Consider the following 26280-nt stretch of genomic DNA (forward strand, 5'->3'; position numbering starts at 1 on the left):
ACATATATACATACATATATACACACATATACATATATATATATATATATATATATACACACACATATATACATATATATACATATACATACACGCACACATATATACATATATATACATATACATACACGCACACATATATACATATATATGTGTGTATATGTATATATGTATATGTGTGTGTGTATGTATATGTATATATATGTGTATGTATATATGTGTGTGTGTGTGTATATATATATATATATATGTATAAGTGTATATGTATATATGATATGATTATATTATATATGATTATTATATTTATATATATACAGTATATATATATATATATTATAAAATAAATTATATATATATATAAATGTATATTGATTATATTTATAATTCCAGATTATAAATAAAATATAATTGTGTAATATATATATATAGGCTACATATTAGTAATTTACATACAGTACACTACTTTTCAAAGATTTGGGGTTGGTAAGATTTTTTTATTGCATTTATTTGTTTAAAAATAAAGTAAAAACGGTTCAATTGTAATAATTTTCACGAATGTAAAGAACTGTTTTAATAGGTTTTAAAATTCAATATATTTCTTTGATGACGGAGCTGAATTTTCAGTCTTCAGTGTCACATGATCCTTCATAAATCATTCTAATATGCTGATTTGGGACATTTATTATTATTATTAGCAATGTTGAATATTGTTATGCTGCTTCAAATGTTTGTGGACATTGTGATATATTTTTGGGGGGGGATTTTATTTTTGAAGAAAAAAAATATTTGAAAAAGAAATCTTATGTAACATTATATATGTCTTTACTGTCACTTTTGATCAATTTAATGCATCCTTACTGAATAAACATTAATTTCTTAAAGATAAAAAAAATAAAAAATAATAATAAAAAAAATTACTAACCCCAAAGTTTTGAATGACTGTTTAAAAATTATGAATGTTGTCTTTTTTGGACGTCAACATTTTCATTTTAAAATTTCACTTTAATTTTACAGCAAATAATATTATTTTATGTGCCGGATTACTGTCAGGTCATAGTTTTTGCAACTTTTTTGGTTAATTACAAACCAAAATAATTCTGTAAAATATTTTATATTATACATTTCTTATAATAGTAATTGCATATAATTTAACATGAATTATGCTTATATTATTCACAATCCAAAATGATGATTAATATGCCTTATATTTTTTTATATGATGACGTTTCAAAAATGTATTTGTTTTTCTAGACGGTTGATTTACTTGTTGAGTCAAATCATTTCTGGTCATTTGTCCACTAATGTTGCTCAGCAGAGCCTCATGCCATGTGTCCAGCTGTGATGCTAAGCGGTGAAGGAAACTCAGTTCATTCACACATGCAATCGGGCAGCAATCAGATCCAAGGACAAGCAAATAAAAGCGGCTTGCTGTCCTGTACACTTTATCAAGTGCTCTCTTTCAGTAATCGCAAACAAGTCCAGCTCCAAACTCACCTGCACCTATTCAGAGAATGAGCTTCAGTTAATGTAACACTGCGGCAGGCCTGACTGCTTCACTGTGTTGGAAAGTAGGTAAGACGGTTATGTTACGTGGATTTGCATGGAATAAATACAGTCCATAGTGTCAGTATAATCTTTCTTTTGCACCTGCTGAAATATTTGGGCTGACAAAATCAATAACCATATTATCTTATATTTCAAACACTGATTCAAGAGCAAAGCATTTCAGAAGGTCTCACCACGAGTTATATCGCATGATTGTTTTTATGGGTACAGATGTCTGATATGTTGCTGGTGCATTTGTAAGAATGCTTACTGGAAACTGCTTTTCAAAAGGTTTCTTCTTTCATAAGCACTCGCAGGTTTTGGGTTAGTGACCTCGTCCCCACGTCACTGCGGATCAATACTTCTCTAAGCTTATCACAAAACTGTTTGACTAAACCCTCTCTAGGTACATATAGGGAGGTTAAAGGAGAGCAGAATGACCAGTCATGGCAAACTCGGTTCAGAGACTGGACTTGTTTCTCGTTTTCTTGCAGATTGAGGAACCCTGTAAGAGACTATGTGAGGATATAAGTGTGTGTGTGTATGTGTGTTTTATAGTGTTTGTAGTTCACTGAGAGATTGTTTTGTGAAGTGTTTCTTTTTCAGTGCTCTCTTTATTCCTATAGCATGGAGGAACACGTGGATCAGCCATCTTTACAAAACAGGGTCTGTGGTAAGTCAACTTGTCCATAGAAACTCTGAGAAAGGATATGGTGTCAAAAAAAAAAAAAATCCTCATTTGAGCTTATTAATTATCTATATTAATATTTAAGGTTGTGTAATTTTTTTCAGTAGGAAATTCATGACAATTAGAAACGATTCATAAACAACAAAATGATTGCTTTTTACAATTTACATTTTTTTTTAATGCAAACAAAAGGGTCAGTGAGTGTTTGTACATCAGAAAGTTTTACATAACACTAAATCTTTGTAAAAGAAGAATGAAGATCTAGACAATTATTAAGTGACAGTCAGTAATTTAATAAAAAAGAGTTCAAGAAGAGACATTTTCAACAATTTTTCAATCAATGGACTTTAATGGATAAAAACAAAAAATAATAATTTTGCTCAGCAAGGATGCATGAAATTGATCGAAAATTGACAGTAAATTATTGTTATTTTTGTAGCATTGAAATAGTTATATCATGAAGATTTTTTTATTTTAATTTGTTAAAAAATTTTTTTATTTTTTTTGTCTGTAGTTTTTATTAATGTTAATTTCAGTTTGTTTATTTTAGTACACCAAAATAGAAGGCTTGGCAACTATCTGAAATAAAATGTTTAATTATATTATTATTTTAAAGTTAAAAAAATATTGGTTTTAATATTAAAGTTTTTTTTTTGTTGTTAAAATGTATTTAACTTCCAGAACCAAAATATAATGTTTATTTATAATGTTATAAATGCTGTTCTTTTCAACTTTCTATTCATAAAATAACGTTGATAATAAGAAATGTTCCTTGAGCATCAGATCAGCATATCATTTCTGAAGGATCATGTGACACTGATTTCATGATGCTTATATTGAAAAATGATGCATTGCCTTAGTCATATTCTTGTACATGACATTTCAATATCCCATATGGAGAGGCAATGGAACCATTTAGCAGAACTTTAAGTTCTGAAGGTTGTTGTTTAGGTTATTTTTTCGTTACAACATATTTTAAATGTTCAATAATAGTATATGAGAACGAACTATGGTTTAGAAGAAACCATCTGCACTGTTCCCATCACCGTCCACTCCACTGACCAGCATGTAAACAGAAGACGATAACCGACTGATGACTGAAAGAGAAGGGGGGAAAGGGCGAAGTATCCTGGCCTTGTTCATTTAAGTGCAAGTTGCTGTTCAGAGGATCATTTTGAGGGTTTAAATGAGATTCTGAAACGTCAAGACGAATTCAATATCCTAACCATACTACAAAGTAAAAGTATAGTGTTACAATTAACAACAGTTGATAAAACTACTTCTGGAAGGAGCACAAACACGGTTATACACCTGCAATGTTCCTGTCTGTCTGTTTGTTGTCCTCCTGAGCTGTGGAGTGTGACAATGGTGTTTGTATCCTCTGTCGTCAAACGCCATTATCACACTAAATAGTCACGGTGAGACCTCACGACCCCCTCAGCCAATCAGCAGCGAAGAGAAACAGATGATGTCACAGGCTGTGGGATTCTATTGTGGGAAAATGAATCACCTTTGTGTCTTTAAATGAACACGTATGACTTTGTGTGTAAGGTTGATGAATTGGCATCTGCCGAACACAGATCATGTCTGCCTACTGACACAGTTGCTGTTATTAGATTATTATTAATGGGTTCAGTATGCATGTCATGTGATGCTTGCTTCCTTCATATTGTATTCTGTATTAATGTGGTATCTTCATGACAATAAAAGTTTTGAAGTGTTTTAATGGGTCAAATGTTATTTGTAACACATGATTTGTGATTAAAATCAAACCCATACTCAAAAAAAAAAAAAAAGAGAAAAACAATATTTATTAGTATACATTATATCGTTCAAAAAAAGGCCATTCAAAGCCAATACAACAGGATTGAGGTTCAGTCAAATCAAAAATCTTATAACCTATGACCTTCAATCCATATTCACTACTAATACTTAAATATAAGACTATCTAGATTTGCATAAAGCAGCAAACATCACAGTTTTTAATTGCAGGTGATTCATTTGTGCGGTTCATTAACAGGACAAATATGTTGCTTCAAACGTGTGTGTTTATATATAGTAATGAGGCAATAAGTCATTTGACTTTCAAAGGATGATGGAAACGTGAAGGTGGGAGGATTGTCATTCTTACAGTTACAACAGCTGTTTACTAGGGCAAGTGTGCAAACTTTTCCATAGTATCATATTCACCACCTTATCCTACCTTCCCAGAGACAAACAGCATAGATCATTAAAGTAAAACTAAACAGTAAAGGATAAAAATGAAATATTTTACTTTGTAAATTTTAACATTGAAAATGAGCAGCTTCCAACATTCAATTCTAGCGGTTACATTAACAATTTTTACCATTCATCTCACTCATAAAGTTAATATCTATTTAAAGGGATAGTTCACCCAAAAAAATTTAAATTCTGTCATCATTTACTCACACTCATGTCGTTTCTGACCTGTTAGACTTTCGTTCATCTTTGAAACACAAATGAAGATATTTTGATGAAATCTGAGAGATTTCTGTCCCTCCATTGACAGTCTATGCAACTACCCCTTTGACAATTCAAAAAGTTCATAAAGAGATCGTAAAACTAATCCATATGAATTGAGCGGTTTAGTCCGAATTTGAAGAGAAACGATCACGTTATATGATGAACAGATTTAATTTAGGCTTTTATTCACATATAAACATCCATCAACTCGCACATCAGTTGTGGTAAACGGAGGTTCAAACATGCTTGCTTGACGTGAAAGAACCAATGAGATTCATTCTTGTGTTACGCAGCACGTTTGAGCTTCCTCAAGAACCAATGAGATTCATTCTCGGATTACGCAGCACGCTTGAGCTTCTGCAAGAACCAATGAGATTCATTCTTGTGTTACGCAGCACGTTTGAGCTTCCTCAAGAACCAATGAGGTTCATTCTCGTGTTACGCAGCACGTTTGAGCTTCAGCAAGAACCAATGAGGTTCATTCTCGTGTTACGCAGCACGTTTGAGCTTCCTCAAGAACCAATGAGGTTCATTCTCGTGTTACGCAGCACGTTTGAGCTTCCTCAAGAACCAATGAGATTCATTCTCGGATTACGCAGCACGCTTGAGCTTCTGCAAGAACCAATGAGATTCATTCTTGTGTTACGCAGCACGTTTGAGCTTCCTCAAGAACCAATGAGGTTCATTCTCGTGTTACGCAGCACGTTTGAGCTTCAGCAAGAACCAATGAGATTCATTCTTGAGTTACGCAGCGTGTTTGAGCTTCCTCAAGAACCAATGAGATTCATTCTCGTGTTACGCAGCACGCTTGAGCTTCCTCAAGAACCAATGAGATTCATTCTTGTGTTACGCAGCACGTTTGAGCTTCCGCAAGAACCAATGAGGTTCATTCTCGTGTTACGCAGCACGTTTGAGCTTCAGCAAGAACCAATGAGATTCATTCTGGAGTTACGCAGCGTGTTTGAGCTTCCTCAAGAACCAATGAGATTCATTCTCGTGTTACGCAGCACGCTTGAGCTTCTGCAAGAACCAATGACTTTTGTTCTCGTGTGTCAAGCAGGTTCGGTTGAGCTTCTGTTTATTTTAACTGATCAATGTTTATATGTGAATAAAAGCCTAAATTGGACTAAACTGCTCAATTCATATAGATTAGTTTTATGATCTCTTTATGAAGTTTCAAAGTGGTAGTTGCATAGTCAGTCAATGGAAGGACAGAAATCTCTCAGATTTCATTTTAAATATCTTCGTTTGTGTTATAAAGACGAACAAAAGTCTTACGAGTTTGGAACGACATGAGGGTGAGTAATTAATGACAGAATTTTCATATTTGGGTGAACTTGCTCATCAAGCTTTAGTACTATCATAACAAACATTCATAATAACATAATTATTCTGGCATGTCTATAGAATAGTGCCAGTAGGCTAATAATAAAGAAACAAGATGGCAGCACCACTGGCACTATTATGAACTTTTCAACAGAGCAAATCAGGATGAAAACCCTATGTTGATAACTTTCTATATTTCTTTGATTTAAAAATATTAAAGCAATTCTTTCACAATCCACTCACCTCTTAAAAAACATTTAAAAAAATAAATACGAATCAGCAATAAGCTCATTTAAAATAGCACAAAGAACTCTCAAGAAAGAAGTAACCTCCCTAATGTCCTTACAGATGAATGTCATCTTACATTTAAAGAAACATCTCAGAAACACAATTGTCCCTAAGCAAGACTTCATTGCTAAAACCTGCAAACACTACTTATCCTACAAGCAAATGTTCAGGGCTTCTGTCCAATCAGGATTTGCCACTCAGAACAGGGCCGAAAGTTTTTTTCTTTGGCACGTGTTGTGTCTTTGGCTTTGGGGGGCCAATGGTGCGTTTTGGCTTGGGCTGGAGGGACATCAGGCCCAGGAGCTCACAGTAGCTGTTACACTGATGCAGAGCTTTGAACTGATCAATGAAGGACATGGCACAGTTTCCTCTGAATCCCTTATAGCTGCACCAATACAAATCAATATTACTGCTTTCATAATAACTACACATTATTTTTTTTATTTTTTTTTTACTTAAATATAAGAAAGGGATATTTAAATAATTAGTTGTTATTATAATTTATTATATTAGAGCTGCACGATGAATCATTAAAAACTCACGATCGCAATTCAAACACCCACGCAATCTTATTCCTAAATGACAACGATTCAAACCTTTGAAAAGTACGATCTCAGTGGAATTATTCAAATTTATGTTGCCGCTGCCACTGAGCCAGAGCGAGCAGTCTTTTCAACATCACCGTATCATTATTTCTGTGTTACAATAATTCAAACTATCACAGGATAACTGGGATAAAAGTTTATAGTTCAAATATAAACATTGATTTTTAATGTAGCGATCAAAGAGTATAAAACACCATTTGAAAGTAACGACGCTTCAAATAAAGAACGTATTAATTACATTGTTTCACCAGTAGGTGGCAAGAAGTGACTGTTAATTTATTTGTCATTGAATCATTCATTCAAGAGATCCATTAAAAAACGTTGATTCATCCAGAAATGAAACAAGTGAAGTCTTTATGAGAGAGTCATTAAATCATTCATTCAAACCTGATTAATTTGTTTTAGAAAACAGTTCATTAAATATTTTTTGAATAGGCTACAGAAATTAGCCTACCATTTTGTCAGAACCTCTAGTAAATTACAGTTATTTTATTTAGTTATTTTGTTTAGTTGTCTATTCAGAATCATGAGAGAATCATGACCTCCATTTTAAACAATTCTTAGTTTATTCAGAATCGTGCAGCTCTAATTTTGTAGATAAGCCAATGATATTTAGATTTACATATTCAAATATGAAACGGAAATTTAAATGATGTACTATTATTATATTATTTAGATTTCTATTAGGTATATTTATATTTACATATTTCAATATATTTAATAAAACATACAATTTAGATATTTGATTAATAACTTACCCTTTTTTACACGTGGCAATCCCAACATCTGTTAGTTTCATACCGACACCTGTTCATGAAGGAGAACAATTGTGAATCTTCACTCCATCTTTACTCCATCTTCAACCTACATCTATACTGTACATGTCATGATGTGCAACACGTGGTAAAATTGAAGTACATTAAATACCTTGCATATCGGTGACCAGCAGGTTGCCCTCTGTCTGTGCGTAGACCCAGTGCTGAAAGGCACAGCATTTCTGTCCCGCCTCAGAGTCTCTGCGCATCAGGTTGATCTCCTTCCCATCCTTCACAGAGTACTTCACGAAGTCTCCCAGCAGCTCCTCCTCCAGCGTGGCGTAAGGGATGTCGTTGGACGGCCGGTGCACCAAATAAATAGGGATGATTCTGGGAATGTTTATGAATGCTGATTAATTAACTTTCTTTATGTGTAAATATACAGTTTCTATTTAGCAAGAATGCATTCAGTTGAACAATAGTGACAGTAAAAAAAACAATGTTGCAATTCTATGAAATTCTATTTCAAATACAGTTGTAATCGAAATTATTCAACACCCATTGCAAATCAGGTTTATTGGCAAAATGTATAGACCTTCAGCTGTTTGCAATGAAAAGATCTAACAAAAGTAATTGAAATAGCTCAACACAACAAATGTTTCAAGTGGTTTTCGCAAATTCAACTGAAAATACTTCTTCAGTCTCAAAATTATTCAACCCCCTGAATAGAATCCTTCACAACAGCACAAATCTGCTAAATCTTTCTCAAGCACACCTGATGCAACTAATCAAGGGCTTCATTAGTTGCACCAGGTGTGCTTGAGCTAGAACACATGGAATATTTGAGTGTCACTGCATGTTAGAAATACAGTATGGCTAAGTCACAAGAATGGTTCAAAAAGTTAAGAGAAGATATCATCGCCCTTCACAAACAAGGAACAGGATACAAAAAGATAGCGAAGGCACTAAATGTTCATAGAGACACCATTGGAAGCATAGTTTGCAAGTTCATAGTTAAAGGAACAGTGGTTACACTGCCTAGAAGGGGCAGACAAAAAAGGGAACCATCAACGGCTGCAACCAGATTTCTGAGAAGGCAGGTTCAGAAGAACCCTTGAGTGACTGCAAAAGACCTGCAGCAAGACTTGGTGGCAACAGGCTCTGAGGTTTCAGCTTGCACAGTAAGGCACGTACTAAACGCATGCCAGAACTCCAAGACGTACACCACTACTGACCCAAAAGCACAACAAAAGTCGGCTCCGATTTGCTCAAAATCATAGAAATAAGCCACAGAAGTTTTGTGATTCTGTTATGTGGAGCGATGAAACAAAACTGGAACTTTTCGGCCCTATGGATCAGCGGTATGTCTGGAGGAAGAAGAATGAAGCATATGCTGAAAAGAGCACTCTGTCTACAGTTAAGCATGGTGGTGCTCAGTGATGCTCTGGGGCTGCTTTGCATCCTCTGGCACTGGAAACCTGCAGCGTGTGGAAGACAAGATGGATTCATTGAAGTGTCAGGAAATCCTAGGAGAGAATGGCATGCCGTCAGTGAGGATGCTGAAGCTTGGGCATCATTGGACCTTCCAACAGGACAATGATCCCCAAGCATACCTCAAATTCCACCAAGGCTGGTTGCAGAAGTCCTGGAAGATTCTACAGTGGCCATCAGTCACCTGACTTGAAGCACGCTAACCCAAGAATATTTCTGAACTGGAGGCTTAAACAGGCAATATTTCATTGCTCATAAGGAATGGGGTAAGATTCCTCAGAAACGCTGCCAGAAGCTGGTGTCTGGTTATACATCTCGTTTGCAGCTGGTCATAACAGCAAAAGGGTGTTCTACTAAGTACTAAAGGTGCTTGCCAAGAAGGGTTGAATAATTTTAAGACTGCACAAGTCATTAAAAGTGGCATTTTCTGTTGAATTTGGGGAAACCACTTGAAGCAGTTGGTGTTGAGCTATTTTAATTTTCAATTCTGTTTGATTTGTTCAATATAAACAACTAAAAGTCTGTAAATTTTGCCAATTAACCTGAGTTGCAATGGGATTGGATAATTTCGATTACAACTGTAAATGTTGTTCTATAGAACTTTCTATTCATTAAAGAGCCCTGATTTTTTTTTTTAAAGGGATACTTCACCTCTGGAAAGATGAATGTGTATTTAAAATGGGTCATTTATGTAGAAGAAATGTGAAATTATTTTTGAATTTGGAGCTTTCTAGACTGAGAAAAGCCAGAAAATTTATTTTTGGCTTATAAGACAACAACTCCCAGAATGCACTTGCTTCACTGCCCTAGGAGGCCACTCCCAAGCCACGCCTACCGGTAAGAGAGCTCGCAGTTAAACAACAAGGCTAGGCTACTAGTGAGGCTCCGTCAAGAGTCTGCCCGGGATTTCACGATCGCCCAAAATGTCCGGGATTCGGCTTTTGCGTTCTACAGTCGCCATTCATTATGTTTACTGTGGCGAGCAGGACGAGGATGAGGACCGCGGGAGAACGGTGCGAGGCCGGTGGCGTGATTACCGATGAGCAGGACGCGCTGCAGTCAAAGACTGTCTGTGAGACGCAATGGTCTCGTATCTCTCACGGAGGAGCGGGATTTTTTTTAGCAATGTTAAAACGCACATCAACCGATCACTTGTTTAGCGTTCATGTAAACACTACATTCAGTTTCACCAATCGGAATGAATTCAGTTAGATTGAAACAAAAGGTGTGCATGTAAACAATGAATGGCGACTGCAGAAAGCAAAAGCCGAATCCCGGACATTTTGGACGATCTCGACGGCAAAGAGTATGGTAACCCCTACTACTCAGCTTTCTCCTACTACTCAGCTTTCTCCACAGATCAAGAGCCTGTTAGCTTAGCTTCCAAAGAAAGACGGCTGACACTGTGTACATTCTGTGAGTGAGATCCCTCTATGGGCGGGCTGAAAACATGCGGGACAGCCCCTCCTACTGGCTGTAGTCTTTAGCCTCTGGCCAAAAAATCCTCCAATGACGCAAAAGGACGATTTTTGCGTCATCTGAGGATTTTTTCCAGACAAAAAATACATAAATATCTCGTCTCAGGGGGATATGAGGGTGGTAAGCACAGTAATTCGAAAATACTACAGGTTTTCTACTAATACAAAGCTTAATGCTAAATCCTGAAGTATCCCTTTAAATATCACGGTGTCCACACAAATATTAATAAGCACCACTTTTTGATAACAAGCAGCTGAAGACTGGAGAAATGGCTGCTGAAAATTCAGCTTTGCCACCACAGGAATACATTTATATTCTATTCAAATAGAAAACACTTTTTTACATTTGTAATAATATTTCACAATATTACTGTTTTTACTGTATATTTGATTAAATAAATGCAGCCTTGGTGAGCATTAGAGATTTCTTTCTAAAAAATATAACAAAATCTTACCAACCCAAACTTTTGAACATACTGTAGATGTTACTTTAATTAGAAAATGTTTCCTAATTCTTAAGTTCAGTACTGTCAAAATTCAAATGCTAATTAAGTTTACTTTTTAATTAAGTAAATGTGGATACATTTCCACTTCACACAAGTACATTTTGGTTAGATACCTTTAACTTTTAATTGAGTGTTTAAGCATCAATTAATGCTTCACGTAATGTATGTAAAGTACGTACAAGTTTCCCAGTACTTTTTACACCTCACATTACAAACATAAGTGTGTAATGTCAATATTGTGTAGACAGTAAGGAGACAGTTGGAGAGTTTTCATATACTTACTCTGGCACCTCTCCAAATGATTCAGCAGATTTGGCCACACTATTGTACGCTTTAATATATTCCCTTGCGGTATTCTGCACATGACATTCCTGGTTAATACAGAAAAAAATTTATCAGTCCCAAATTTCCTTAAGTTAATTTCTTAATTAAACATCTCCCTGAAGACATCCATTCTCACCTCCACAGCCAGGCTGTAGTTCTTCTGGACAAGTTCCTCATTATTTTTAGTCCCATAGCTGATGCCGTTGTGGACTTTCAGGACGCAGGGATGGCCAGGGTTAAATCGTGGAAGATTGCCTTCTCTAAGAGTGGTTCTGAAAGCCTTGCGGTGCATGCCTTCACCGAAGTGAATCTTCTCAGTCACAATGCTAGCGGATTGATTCTCTCCAAAGAACTGATCTGAGAGAAAATCCTCCTTAAAGAAAAGCTGGCTGCACTGGACGTTCTCCTCGTCCCCGTTCACAGCCCTGGGCTCAGCTGGGAGATTAAATAGGGGGAGAACTTTGGTATAACTAACCAATCACATCCACAGGCCATTAAAACATATATCTCTCAGATTTTAATGAAATAAAATGTTCATAATAGTTTTGCTACTCTGCAGATTCTTTAAAGACCATTAAATTAAGGTCTGTTTACCTGGTTGATCATGACTCGGAATGACTAGTTCCATAAGCACTGCAATAAAAAATGTAGACAGTTGAGTCAATGTGTGCATTGTCTTCTCATGTTTACAGATTTACAATGTGAGGATTGGTTTCCCAGACATAAATTGTACATATTTGACACTAAAATGAAGAAATATATACATTACGCTTCAAAAGTTTGAGGTCAGTAAAATTTGTATTTAAAGAAATGTATACTTTTTTTTTTCCAGCAAAGACACATTAAATTAGGCAAAAGTAACAAAGACATTGGTAATGTTTTGTAAAAATGTATATTTTAAACAAATGCTGTGCTTTTGAACATTGTATTCATTAAAGAATCCTGAAAAAATATATCATATTCAACATTAATAATAGTAAGAAATGTGTCTTGAGCAGCAAATCAATATATTAAAAGGATTTCTCAAGGATCATGTGACACTGAAGACTGGAGTAAAAAATGCTGAAAATTCAGCTTCGCATAAATGACATTTTAAAATGTATTGAAATAGAAAAAAGTTATTTTAAATTGTAATAATATTACACAAAATTACTGTTTTTACTGTTCTTTTCGATCAAATAAATACAGTTTTACTGCTTAACATTTTTGTGGAAACAGATGCATATTTTTCAGGAACAGCATTCATCTGAAAGAGAAATCTTTTCTAACATCATAAATGTCTTTACTGTCACTTTTGATCAACTGAATGCATCCTAGCCGAATAAACATATTATTTTCTTTAAAAACAAACAAACTGAATAGTATTGTAGTATGTTTGAATTGTATTCATGCCACACACATGCATACTTGCAGAATGTCCTAAATTACCAGTCATGTTGTATCAAATTCAGTAAGTCATTTTGAAAGTGGGAAAATCTCGATCTTTTTTTTTTTTTTTTTTGTCTATTACATCAATCTTTCTGCTGAAGCTTCAGAACGCGAATTAAAAATCATGCTGTAAATTTCTGCTTAGTCATGGAGTACATTAGCAAATTCAAATCTTAATTTATAGCCTCTTTAATCAGATTAATCTGGGAAAGCAGCCCTCTATGTCTTACCCTCAGATGTGAGATGGTACTCTAATGTCGAAACAGAAACGTTGGCGGCATTCAGACTGCATTTGTACAGCCCTAGATCTTTACTGCAAGCATTCAGGATTGTCAGTGTGAAGCGGCCGTCATCCTTCTCTCTGCAGAAAAAAGAAAAACCTAGTAAATCAATAATTCTTCACACATCTGGGCAAATATTTTCAATTACTTAATCAAGGCCCTAAAGACTAAATAAATATAGTGGTCAACGCAGATGTTCATCCCTGAATCCATATTATATACCGTATAACTTCAGTTACAGCTTACAAAACAACACAGAAGGACAATTCTGGAAAGCAGAGGCCTGTTTGAGAGTGTCTGAGGCATAGTCAGCATTTCGTAGGAATGAATCACATGGTTATGTAAAAGGTTCATTTTTCTCTCACTCCAACTCATGGCTGAATCACCAGTGCTCTGATGTTCAGTCGGGTCTCTGCCAAAATGTACAGCAGATTTAGACAAGAACAGAGTGACACCAAGTGGTAAAAAAGTTATGACGATGTTCTTCAGAAATGTGGTCATCTTTGTTAACTAATAATGTTTGGACCCAGAGTCAGTCGATACAGTGGGGACTGATGGGTAAAGAGGGTTTATCTTACACTTTGTTTATGTTTGACAGCACTGTTCCCTCTTTAGTCCACTTAATGGTGGCATCAGGTGGGATGGGACTGAACTGGCACCGAAGTAAGATGTTTTGGGGGTCAGTAGGGACTGGGTCAGCCTGGATTTCTGAGACCACACGAGGAACCACAACTACAACAAAACACATACAAATATGTCATTTATAAACCATTTTTCACATGGCCACTTATTAGTGCAATATTTCATAATCTGCTGCCATGCATACCCCTAAGAACATCTTAAACCAGCCTAGGTGATTAGCTAGTCTCCCTAAGGTGGCCAACTAAAACCACCTTAACTAGAGACCAGCTAAATCAGCTTAAACCAGTTAAAACCAGCAAAGACTTTTTCCTGCAGGGTTCTGACATTTCTGACTCAGGAACTGGTAAAAATTAAACACAAAGGCCTGGTTTCACAGACAGGGTTTAGATTAAGCCAGGATTAGGCCTTAGTTCAATTAGGACATTTAAGTAGCTTTTCAAAAACGTGCCTTAGAAAAAAAAAACTTTTAGCTAAAGTTGCTTTTGCTGTTGCTTTTTGTTAAAACAGCTCAAACATGAATTTTAGTCTGGGACTAAGCTTAAGCCCCGTCTATGAAACCGGGCAATAATGCTCTAATAAGAGTGTGTCCAATCCTAACACTATTCTGCAGAGTTTAGCTCCAGTCCCAATCAAACACACCTGAACAAGCTAATCAAGGTCTTCAGGATTACTAGAACACTTCCAGACAAGTGTGTTTTGGGCAGGTTGAAGTTAGACTCTGCAGGACATTGGGCTTTATGGCAATGGGGAGTGCCAATGTCGTAGATTTCAGCTCTGTTCTACTGGATTGACTTTTAAAACTAAGTTGAACAGGAATGCATTTGGAGAACCTTCTTTGGGTGTTGGAATCTTCTGCTTGACGGCATCACTGTAAGCTCTTCGAGGCACATCTTCTCCATCTTTTCTTGCTTGGCGGAAAATTGCAGGCAGCTGTGGTCTTGTCCTTATCGAAACTGCTCCAGACACGTCTGCAATTCGCCTGCGCTTTATGTCGTCATTTAACACACTGGATAAACATGTGCTCTGAGAATCTGAGGTGCACGTCTTATTTTCCATCTTGGCTGTGTTACTGGCGTCTGCTTTGAGTTTTATAGGGACAGCTTTCTGAGTGGCATTTATGCTGGCAGGGTTCATCTTGGCCCTACTGGGTTCTACTTTGGGTCTCACTGTCATGACTTTTTGAGTGCTATCTTTGTTAGTAATGTCCATTTTGGTGGGAAGATGAGATGCTGATTTTTCCAGACCATTTGATGCCACCTTCACTTCAAGGTTCTCTGTCTTGCCAATTGTGCTCTTCTGAGCGTTCCTGCTCCCTATATTAGTCGGTGTATCATTCTCGGGTTTTGGCATCCCATGTTGCGCATGCTTCTTTTTCTTCTTCCCTTGGGTTTTAGGAACGATCTTCTCTGTGATGACGATGGTTTCAATGACAGTGACCGGATGATCTTTACAACCAGCTTCTTCTGAGTTGAATTTGTCTTTCACCTGGGATGAAAACTGAAGATCTTGCTTTTTTGATGTTTGAATCCCATGTTGCTGCTTCTCAGCTGGTTTCTCCTTATGTTTAGTGCGTGTTTTACCATCTGAGGTCTTTTGAGGCATTGTGTCTGTTTTAGGTAGTTCCGCACAGTTTGACAAGGAAAAAGGACAAAAACTTCTGGGTTCCTCCAAGTCTAGAGTAACATATGCAACACGTTTGCTCTCAGACACCATAAAATGCTCTCCTGTCAGTAAAAGTAACTTAGAAAGCGTATACTTGATGGAAGGATCATCTGAATCTACAACGGATGAAGATGAAGACTGCTCAGGGCATGTATGAAAGCGGTCTTCAGAAGAATTGTCACTACTGACTGATTTTTGATCACTCTTAAGGTGTATCTCATTAATAATCCCTTTAGGAGGAAGATCTAGATCAGCTTGTGGACTGTCCTCTCTCAATAAACTATGATTGAGGAAATTTTTGCCAGTACAGAGTGGAGCAAACGGCATAATAAACTCTGGAATTGTAAGTCTTTTCTCTTCTCTTGGCTTCACGGTACAGTCCTCAGAGTTAGAATGCACAAACAATCCATTTCCTTCAGCACGTCCCGCCTCAGAAGACAAGTGAAAGTCCGATTGAGAGGGACATGTGTGCGGATTCACATTGGAGCCGTGACGCCGCTCATCGCCACTCACACAGCCAGTTAAATTCTTGTTGCTGGTGTAAGCTGAGATCTTCGGAGAAGAAAAGCTGCTTTGACGTTCCTCATCGAAGACCAATCCGAGTATGGAAACTTTGTCTTCAGTCACCTCCACCAGCGCATTTCCCTCCGACTGAAACACAAAAACATGGAACAAAACATTAAATGTCATGGAGAAAACAGAAAAGCCTATCTGAAGACAATAAATTCAACACAGGAATTGAAGAATTAGAATCATTTAACAAGTCACAATTTAAGCCTATCCTCGTCCAAACTGCATGTCTGTGTTTGTTTACATACCTCACTGAGGCGATGGTCTGCCTAATGCAAAAATCATTATGCTTTAATGCAGCAGTCTAAAGCCACATGCGGTTGGCAATGGTAGGGATCATCTCTATTATAGTGATCACAGTCACTGTGTAACACAGGTGAACCAATCACCACTCTCCCACTGGCTCAGGGGTCTGTGGGATTGGAGAAACTGACGTACAGTACGACGCTGAAGTTGAGCAGGGGTCGTATTTCGGCTCTCAGCTGTGCTCGTGCCTCTCAACCCCCTGCCTCTCCAGTTCCTTTTTTGCTTTCTGGTCTATTATCATCTGCCACTCTCTATAATTAGTCTGCATTTTTGTTTATCAGTATTTTTCTCCGCACCTCACATTTCCTCAGCAGCCACAGCTATCTGTCATAAATGACGGGGACGGTGAATGTTTAAGTATTAGTGAGTGTGTCTAAGCCATACTATGGGGATTTATTTGTCAAAAAGGGCTCTAGAAGTTAGATAAGTAACACAAAAACTTCCTTTTGGGTAGAAAAAGGTCAAATTAAAGTAAAGTAAAAAAAAAATTTTTTTTTAAATTGATTCACATGTAGGGATTTTTTTTTAGGTTTAGTCTCTAATTATTATAATTAGATTAAGTAAATTAGGTTAGGTAAATGTGTTTGTATGTGTGTGTATGAGAGCTAGAGAGAGTGTGTACATTATGAAGAGAAATTCCTGTGTGGAATGACTGGGCTCTTCCAGCACACAGAGTGTCATAATAAATAATGAAAGTATTCAACACATGTAAGATCTATTAAAGGAAATGTTAAAGGTGACAGGCTATTTCAGATCACATACTGTCACAGTAGAAGTTTTTACATAATGGAAATGGTCACTAACAAAACAATGTAAAAAAACAACAACATGATATTGGCATTTTTTTATGTGACAGTAATAGCATGTTTTTGGAGATGTACAGTGTATTCTTTAAAGTTCAGTAGCTTGTAAATTCCATGGTATACGAATACAGAAATCATTCAGTAACATGGTGTATGTGTGATGATCCCATTACTGAACTAAGGGTACAAAGGTCAATTTCTGTTTAATTCTGAAACCGTGTAGTAGTTACATTCAGATTCAGCTTTTAAAATGCCTAAGCTCAGTATGAGGTTATTTCAGTGCAGGTAACCAAAACCTTTAGGTGAAACTGAAAACTCTGAAGTATAAATCTCTCAACGCAAATCGCAAAAGATCTAAAGAATACTCAGTCAAAACACCAGAGTCTAAATCTGCCTTCGCTAATTGTATTTGAAATGTGCTAGTCATCTCACCTTTCCACTCCAAAGCTCTCCAGAGATGTGCTGACTTCCATTTAGTTTGGCACTGAATTCATTTGCAGAAGACATACATGACTTTGATGCATTAAACGTATCCATGGCTGTATTATTATCTGGTTTAAGGGATTCAGACTTAACCAAAGTCTCCATCATTGCATTGTCCAGACTGTCTGCGTCTAAATGAGAAGGAAGCCTGTCTTTATCTCCTTGTTTAAAAAAAGTTCCATTAGTGTTATCAGACTCGACTTGTCCTCTACTTGAGGCTTGACCTGGTTCTTCTGGTTCTAGGAGGTTAAGGGACAGACCAGTCTGTCCATTGTTGTTTGCATTATGTGGACCTGTCCTCTGCTCCAAAATATTGTCCTGGATTGCCATACTGTGCTTAGAACCAGTGCTTGAAGTGTTAGCGCTGGTGAAAGAGTCTTCCGGATAGGTGTTAACAGCCTGGAACCAGTCAGAAAGAGCGCTAGCCCAGCTGTCTGAGGACGACCACCTCTCAACAGGTGGAAACCTCAGCTCCCAGTCCTCAGCATGGTGGTCAATTGAAATGTTCTCTCTCCTGGTGTGGTCCGCGGCTTTTGTGTTGTCTGGATGAGTCGTAAGGGGGCTGGGAGAGCACGAACGACCCCACTTGTCAAAAATAGCACCCTCATCCTCTTCACCTGCCAAGAACTGGAAAGCGTCCAGCCACAACTCACTACCAGCCTCAACATCACGTTCTCTTCCTGTGAACTTTAAGCAAGTACCCTCGATCTCCTCAGAACGTTTACCTAAATCTCCATTTGTGACTGTTGTTGGGCAGAGGACCACTTGTGAGAGATCCTTCTCATGTTTTTCACCAATCTGTGGGGTTTCAAGTATGGATTTGGGGAAAATTGACTCCGAATTACCTATTGTTGCACTCGGTTCATGGCTACAAGTCACCAATGGTTGCACTCTACTGGCTTCCAATGAGAATTTTGTATCAGTCATTCTATCAAGCATGGAGTCATCAGTTATGTTGGATTCCAATTCTGTTACATCATGTTCTGAAACCTGGTGATGATTCTGAACCGTCTGGGTTAAAACGGCAGTGCAAAACCCAACATTTGAGGAAGCCAAGTCTTTAATTACAGTCTGAATGACGTCATTGTCATTGATAGGCATGTCAGCTGTTTCCAAGATGTTGTTCATCCCCAAAGAATCTAATAATGTGGAGGCATGTGTTAAGATATTTAGAGTGTCTGCTTCGTGCGAATCGCCCAAGCATATAGGGACGTCAGTTATTGGATTGTCCATCTTTGGTGTCTGGTAGGTTGTGAAGCCGCCACACGTCAAGCCCTCTGCAATGGCATGCATCTCTGGGTGAGTTTTATAGGCAGTTGCTCCTTCCACTGCTACATCAATACCTTCAGGTGTATCCTGGCAGGTCTGGATGAACGATTCAGAGGAAGTAACATCAATCTCATTGTTTGCTATCGAGAATGGTTGGTCATAGTGATGCTCAATATCCGTTACATCAGAGACCGTATTTACCAGGGGATCGTCATCATTAGCCATTTGGCTAACCTCAAGTCCAACACTCTCAGAGGAGGAATATTGGTTTAAAATGGTGTATTGGCCCATTTCTTCTTGTCTGTCGTGTTCTGTTAATGATGGAACTTCTAGACTCATTAAAGTCCCTTGAGTATCATTTGGATCCTCTATAGTGTTTAAATCACTATGTTTGTTATTTTGATTTCTGTCTATCATATTGTCCACGTCCATGAGTTTAATTAGGTCAGGGTTGTTAATGCTGTTCGTAATATTGTCAGTCTCCATTACAACACCAGTATCGAAGTCACAATTGTCGCTTTTATCATCATTTGGTTGATTTATTTTCATTTCAATCAGTGCAGTTTGATCCATAGGCTGCGTTAAGACTAAACCATTCTCATCGTATCTTGGATCGTATTCACTATGGATCGCCATGGTCCTGCCCTGGCACAGAACTGCCATTAATCCTGAGCTTTCTGAAGCTGGATCCGGCTGTTGATCAGGGACGGGACCGAAGCTGTCGTCCGTCTGGTTGCCCGGGGCATGGGTCGGCTCATCTTGCTCGATGGGCACTGAAGCGAGGGAAGAGTTGACAGCATCTGTGCCCAAGAGCAGCAGATTGTCAACCTGCTCAGCTGTCATCTCCTCTCTCTGGATCACAGCGCACACGTCACTGCGAGAGAGGAAATGGAAAAAGAGGAAAAAGAAAGCAATTAGACGCATAGAAATTGAGAGCTGGAGATCATTTAAAAAAGCAAGTTTCAACAAAAAAGCACTACTGTGGTTCTTAGACATGGTATTCTTTTTAGGAAATTTGGGTAAATAAGGGGTAATACTATAATACACAAATATGTTTTTCAGTATCTGATACTATCAATACACCATTGTACAACCACAGTATGTTTTATAATACGTCATGGGCAAAATCATGCAACAATATAAATATATATATATATATAATGCTAGGTGTTTCCTTTACAAACAACCTGTATTGTTGCCCGATGGTGTCGAACATTACTGACTGATTGGTCAAATGATTTTCCATTTAGATTTGTATCAAACCATGTGTGCGTAATTTCCATACGTGATTCCTACGTCAGAGCTATCAGATGAATATGACTCAGCCCTGTTTTTCCTACTCGCATGATTTTCTAAAGCTACTCTTAAACTGTCATCATGCACTTCAATCAGATGCAAGACTTCATAAATAACTTATGAAGAAGTAACGCAAAACATAAATAAATAAGGTCAATTATTATTTTATATACACATCTGACTCATTTAATGTGCATGCAAAACTACAACAACAAAAAGTTTTGTGTACGTATTCAAAACAGACGCATGATAATAATAAAAAAAAGTGACCTTTAAAAATCAATTTCTTGTTAGAATATGAAAAGTGCACTGTGACAGAAAACATAACTATAAACAAATGAGTGTAATTCATTATAATAAATAAATAAAAATAGAACAATTATTTGATATTAAAAGTTAAAGTCATAAAACCTCACAACCTTTGAGAGTCCATTACCTTAATTAGAACACATCGGTCATGAGAGAGAATCTCAGTCTTAAAGCAGACAGCTCTCGGCATGAGTTCCCTGCATTCACAACAGAAACTGTTTGTCCTAACAGAGAAAATCCCAGTGACAAAATCCCACTACCTTTAAAAAAAAATATATAATAATTCCAAATGGCCAATTATACTCAACAGTGATGTCGGTCTGGATAATATGAGGTTCACGTAAAGCTGGAAGGTCTTGGGGGTTTGGGGAGAGGGTTTATTTTTAGTCAACATCCCCCTTAGTTCAAAGTTGGTTACCTGATAGCAGAGACATGTGCCATGTCCGACAATTTATCACTTCACTTCTATATTTACCTGATAATCAGAGTTGACAAACATCATGAAGAAGATCTCCGAGGTGTTTTCATCTGTGGAGCCAGATGAGATTATTACTGTCAGAACAGTGGAGGGGAATTTGACATTGGAAGGTATTTTAATGCCTCTCAGAGGCGTTTGTCCGAGTCTTTATCCTGCATCAGTGTTGCAGGCGCAGATAGAGGGATTCTATGTTAGAAATGTTTAAAGCTCCACGGGGAGGATCTGTTCTACGAGCTCTGACGCAGAGGAAGAAGATTGCGTAGTTCTCAGAAGTGCTTCGTTCTTTCCTTGGACGCCCTAATATCCATCACCTTATCCTCTTATTCAAATGCTCTCTCTCTCTCTCTCTCTCTCTCTCCAGCACACACATCTGTAATGTGAGGTGGCCTTTCCAACAGGTGCATTTAATAGGAGGAACACGGTTATGGAAACTTTCTCTCTCTGTCTCAACACCTACGCGAACTGATTCAAGAAGCTGTCAACAAGCTGCATGCTTTTTTTTATTATCTTTTTCGTTAAAGAGTTGGTTAACAGCCGAATTGAATTCTGTTTGCGTCATTGATCACTATTTTCCTGTTTATCACAGTAAAGCTGCTTTGAAACAATCTGCATAAAGCATTATATAAATAGAGGTTTGATGCAAAAGCACCATAAAGTACTATAAATGTAGTCCATGTGAAGTAGTGAAATGTAGTGCAAAATTGGGGTTCAAAGTGAGGTTCACTTGGAATGACAATAAAAAATGTTTAATATCTCCCTCAATTTACAAGTGTGTCTCTGGATGCATCAAATTTATCCCACATACTCCAGCTTAGGGTTGGCACAGGTCGAGAAACCTTTAAGCTTTGCAGGCTGTTAAAATCATGCTGAGGTTTCAGTCTTTAGAATGTGTTGCGATAATGCGATTGGTCTCTGTGGGACATAAAGACATACAGTCTTTAATCCTTCACTGTCCTAATGCAAACCCCCAACCCAAAAGAGGGCGTAAACCTTTGACTCCAGTCTGTGTCCTGAGACAGGGTCATGAACAATGCACACATACACATACACACACACACACACACACACACACACACACACACACACACACACACACACACACACACACACACACACACACACACACCTCACATCTACAGGTCAAGTGGTGTGACCTTAGTTCCCCATTGAGCCTCACTTGGACACCTCTTAAAACAAACACACACACAAACACAAACACACACACACACACACACACACACACACACACACACACACACACACACACACACACACACAGACACACAGACGTCTATAAATGCAGTCGTCTCTCATAAACAGTCGAGCAGAGGAGTGGCATTACATTACACAAAACATCACAACATATCTTTCTGTAAAAATAGATATGTGGTGTTGTGCAAAAATGGGTTCAGCATTTAATATTTTTATTGATGGGTCATTTTTAAATGAAAAAATTGATTTCTTTTACATTGCTATCATTACAATTACTGGAACGGTCACTTTTTTTTAACAGAAAGAGACATTACTTCTCACCTTTAGGACAGAGGAGAAACAACTCATAGCCCATAGCTCATCTAGAGAGGTTGACGGCATACGGTCCCGGGTTTTGACACTGTAATAAAACACACAACAGACTGTTACATCATTCATGTTACATCATGTGTGTGTGGCGTATTATTTTCTGATACATTTATGAGCCGGTCACTGACAGCATTGTGTTGTATACAGGAAGAGGTGTGGACAGGCTTAAACTCAGGATGGCCATTCCTGTTTGTTTAACAAGCCATGTTGATGTTTTGAGTGTGTGTTAGTATGTGTGTCTGAACAGTTGCTGGGCAGATCCGGGTCAGGCAGATTAACAACTGCCTATAAGTATAATGAAGTATACTTAAGCAATGTTCAAGTATATTTTACTACTTTAGTAAGTATACTAATGTCAGTGTAGCCTACTAGTAGTAAACTTGTAAGTGTCCTATTTCAATACTGCTTGGGACTAAATTGCTCCACTTTTAGTTGCCTATATAAAAAAAGTGTATACCTACATACACAACAATTCAGATACTCAGAATAAGGAAGTTTTCTTTATAAATCAATATTTTCAAACAATGTAATGGCGCTTTTCCACTGCATGGTACGGTACGGCTCACTTATGCCGCATTTCCACTGCATGGTACGGTACGGTACGGCTCGCTTCGGCTCGCTTTAAATGGTACCACCTCTGTTGAGGTTCCAAGCGTACCGTACCGATACTAAAATGTGACGTGAAAACACTGCAGATCACTGATTGGTCAGACAGAATCATCACTACCAGCGTCATTGTTTTTGAAGTATTTGCTTCAAAAAAGAGAGTATAAACTTCAAAAAAATAAATGGCTGAATCGTGGTCAGTGGACGAGGTGCAGACGTTCCTCTCGTTGGTTGCCGAGGAGTGGATGGGGAAACACGGAATGAAAAATTCGCATTTAATATGATGATGTAATGGCAGTAGAGACGGCAACTATAACGATCAGTCCCACCCACTTTGAAGCGGTACTAACTGCAGTGGAAAAGCAACCGAGCTAAAGCGAACCGATCCGTGCCGTACCGAGCCGAGTCGTACCACGCAGTGGAAAAGCGAAGCGAGCCGAACCGTACCGAGCCAAACCGAGCCGTACCATGCGGTGGAAAAGCGCCATAAGTTTATTAAGACATTATGCAAAACTATGTGAAAAAAGTATTTAATAGGCTACTCAATCAAAAGATTAAACACAACTTCCAGCCAAGTATACTTAGAATACTTAATTATACTTTAAAGTATATCTCGAAGTAGGCCAAATATACTTAGACCTTTCTGTCAGTATAAGTCAAGTGGCTATACTTAAGTGCAATTTTAAATAGACTATATCTCTGAGAAGTAGGCCTAGGCTAAATAAAGTATATATTTCTGAGAAGTAGCCTATATAATAAGTAGACAAATTATACTTTCTTATTTTTAGTTTAAAATAAGTATACTAATAGCACACTTGAATAAACGTTTTCGTAAGGGAAACACACACACACACACACACACGCACGCACGCACGCACGCACGCACGCACACACACACACACACACACACACACACACACACACACACACACACACACACACTCATAAACACTGATATGAGGACTTGGACATCTTTAATTTGTTTTCTTGGAGGCCGCAATGTCTTCGCAGTCAATTCAAAATAGAATGTTATAGGTCATATAAAACTGTTTTCTGACGACAGCATGGTATACTGATGGTATTAGATGGAAAAAACATGGTACTTTGAAACTTACTATGGGTACTGATACATTATGCATGTATACAGTGGTGGCCAAAATGTTGCTTTTTGCAACATAATAAATGTCTATACTGTCACTTTTGATCAATTTAATGCATCCTTGCCGAATAAAATGATTAATTTATTTAAAAAAATATAATAAATAATAACTCTTACTGACCACAAACATTTGAACGGTATTGATAATGTTACTGAAATGCTATTTCAGATAAATGCTGTTCTTTTGAACTTTCTATTCATCAAATAATCCTGAAAAAAAATTGTACACAACTGTTTTCAACATTGATAATAATAAAAAAAATGTTTCTTGATCATCAAATCATCATATTATAATTATTTCTGAAGGATCATGTGACACTGAAGACTGGAGTAATGATGCTGAAAATTCAGCTTTACCAACACAGAAATAAACTGCATTTTTAAATATATTCAAATAGAAAACAGTGATTTTAAATTGTAAAAATATTTCACAATATTACTGTTGTTGCTGTATTTTGGATCAAATAAATGAAGCCTTGGTGAGCAGAAGAGACATCTTTTAAATTTTAAGTGAAATTATTGAATTTAAATATACGAGCTGGATAAAAATTATCATTCTAGAGGAAAATTTCAGATGGCACTTAGAGGCTTTTGCATCTGAACTCTTCATATATATATATATATATATATATACATATATATACATATATATTGTAATGATCACCATATGATGTAGGGCTCTTGTATTCTTATCAAAGAACAGAGTATCACTACACATTCAAAGCACTTCAGACACATGCTTGTTAAACAATTTTGAGAACAGATTGCACAGAGCTTGTGTTGATGTATTACAGTAAGTGCATAGCCTTGCAATTTTTATTAAATGAAGGTTAATCTCACATCATCAGTTTAAGAATGATGAAAAAATACAATACAGCTTTAGTCATTTATATCTTTCAGCATCCGTTCAATACTGTCTGGATTCTGGATCACAGAGAATAAATATTAATAAACCAACTTACGATTATCAATTAAATTAAATTGTAAATCTGATTTATTAATCTCTTAATTCATGCATGTGTTTCATATTTACACAGTTAGTTTATTAATACTTTTCATTGATCAAAAGTGAGTAAAGACTTTTATATTGTTACAAAAAATATATTTCACATAAATGCTTATTGATGCTAACATAAAACATAAATGCTTATTGAACATACTGTTCATCAAAGAAAATGTCTCACGGTTTTCATAAAAAAATATTAAGCAGTGCAACTGTTTTCAAAATTCGTAATAATATAAAAATTTTTCTTTATATTAGAATAATTGCTGAGGGATCATGTGACACTGAAGACTGCTAATGATGCTGAAAATTCATTTTTACCATAACAGGAATAAATTACATCTCAATAATATGTGCCTTGGTGAAAATGAGACTTCTTTCAAAAACATACAAAAATACTGACCCCAAACATTTGAACAATAGTGTAAGCCTATGTGTTGTGTGTTTGTGAGATCATATAAGCCCATTTGAAAAAAAAATTTAAATAAAAAAATCATGTATAAAATACAGCATGACCCATGTCCTCTAAGTCTTAAATCACAAATCTCTGTGCGATCAGTTCATCAGTCACGTAAATAAGCTTGTTAAGTGTTTAATTGTGTTGTTATTCCCAATCCAGACACATGCTTACAGATCTAGTCCTGTTCTGGCACAGAACCTGAAGCATTCTTGAGTGGAGATATGGAAAACGTCCAGAGTGTCAGCTTTCTAAAGTCAGTTAAATATAACTTCACTAGTATGTGTTGTTGCGCAGGGCATCTTGCTACACCATATGAATCACTGTATGCACGATATACGTGCACGGTGGGGTGTCAAAGGAGGCCGAGAGGTGCAGAAAACAGAAAGTGGGACAGCCACAGCCTTTGACTTCATTCTCAGGACTACGCTCCAGCTGACCCAATAAAAAATGTCAG

The 26280-nt window shown here is 37.1% G+C and overlaps 1 protein-coding gene and 1 long non-coding RNA gene across 3 annotated transcripts; one reads left to right on the top strand and one right to left on the bottom strand.

Annotated features, from left to right (window-relative positions):
* Positions 1 to 431: 431 nt before the first annotated feature.
* Positions 432 to 3955, top strand: LOC309478555. The gene is made up of 2 exons (XR_014199029.1): positions 432 to 2084; positions 2172 to 3955. It is a non-coding gene; the product is annotated as an uncharacterized lncRNA (long non-coding RNA).
* Positions 3956 to 4103: 148 nt separating this feature from the next.
* On the bottom strand, positions 4104 to 20879 carry alpk2 (alpha-kinase 2). 2 transcript variants are annotated; one of them, XM_082142168.1, is made up of 11 exons: positions 20667 to 20879; positions 17615 to 19808; positions 14672 to 16154; positions 13778 to 13931; positions 13149 to 13279; positions 12085 to 12123; positions 11627 to 11925; positions 11449 to 11537; positions 7864 to 8081; positions 7695 to 7743; positions 4104 to 6716 (listed from the first exon to the last, which is right to left on the bottom strand). In XM_082142168.1, exons 2-11 carry the CDS (start codon positions 19775 to 19777, stop codon positions 6515 to 6517), a joined length of 4827 nt encoding a protein of 1608 aa, XP_081998294.1. In that variant the 5' UTR covers positions 19778 to 19808; positions 20667 to 20879; the 3' UTR covers positions 4104 to 6514. The 2 variants fall into 2 exon arrangements, with proteins under 2 accessions (XP_081998294.1, XP_081998293.1); XM_082142167.1 differs by having other exon boundaries at positions 4104 to 6755.
* Between the last annotated feature and the right edge of the window lie 5401 nt (positions 20880 to 26280).

Source organism: Leuciscus leuciscus (assembly GCF_965113295.1).
Source record: "Leuciscus leuciscus genome assembly, chromosome: 16".
Classification (NCBI taxonomy): Eukaryota; Metazoa; Chordata; class Actinopteri; order Cypriniformes; family Leuciscidae; genus Leuciscus; species Leuciscus leuciscus.

What these genes read in the sequence shown, in the direction of transcription:
- alpk2 (XM_082142167.1), bottom strand. Translation starts at nt 19,777, where the DNA reads ATGACAGCTGAGCAGGTTGACAATCTGCTGCTCTTGGGCACAGATGCT. An exon ending in TCCGAGTCATGATCAACCAG is followed by an intron (nt 11,926 to 12,084) that starts GTAAACAGACCT and finishes TTAATCTCCCAG; the next exon opens with CTGAGCCCAGGGCTGTGAAC. An exon ending in ATTGCCACGTGTAAAAAAGG is followed by an intron (nt 6,756 to 7,694) that starts GTAAGTTATTAA and finishes AATAATGTGTAG; the next exon opens with TTATTATGAAAGCAGTAATA.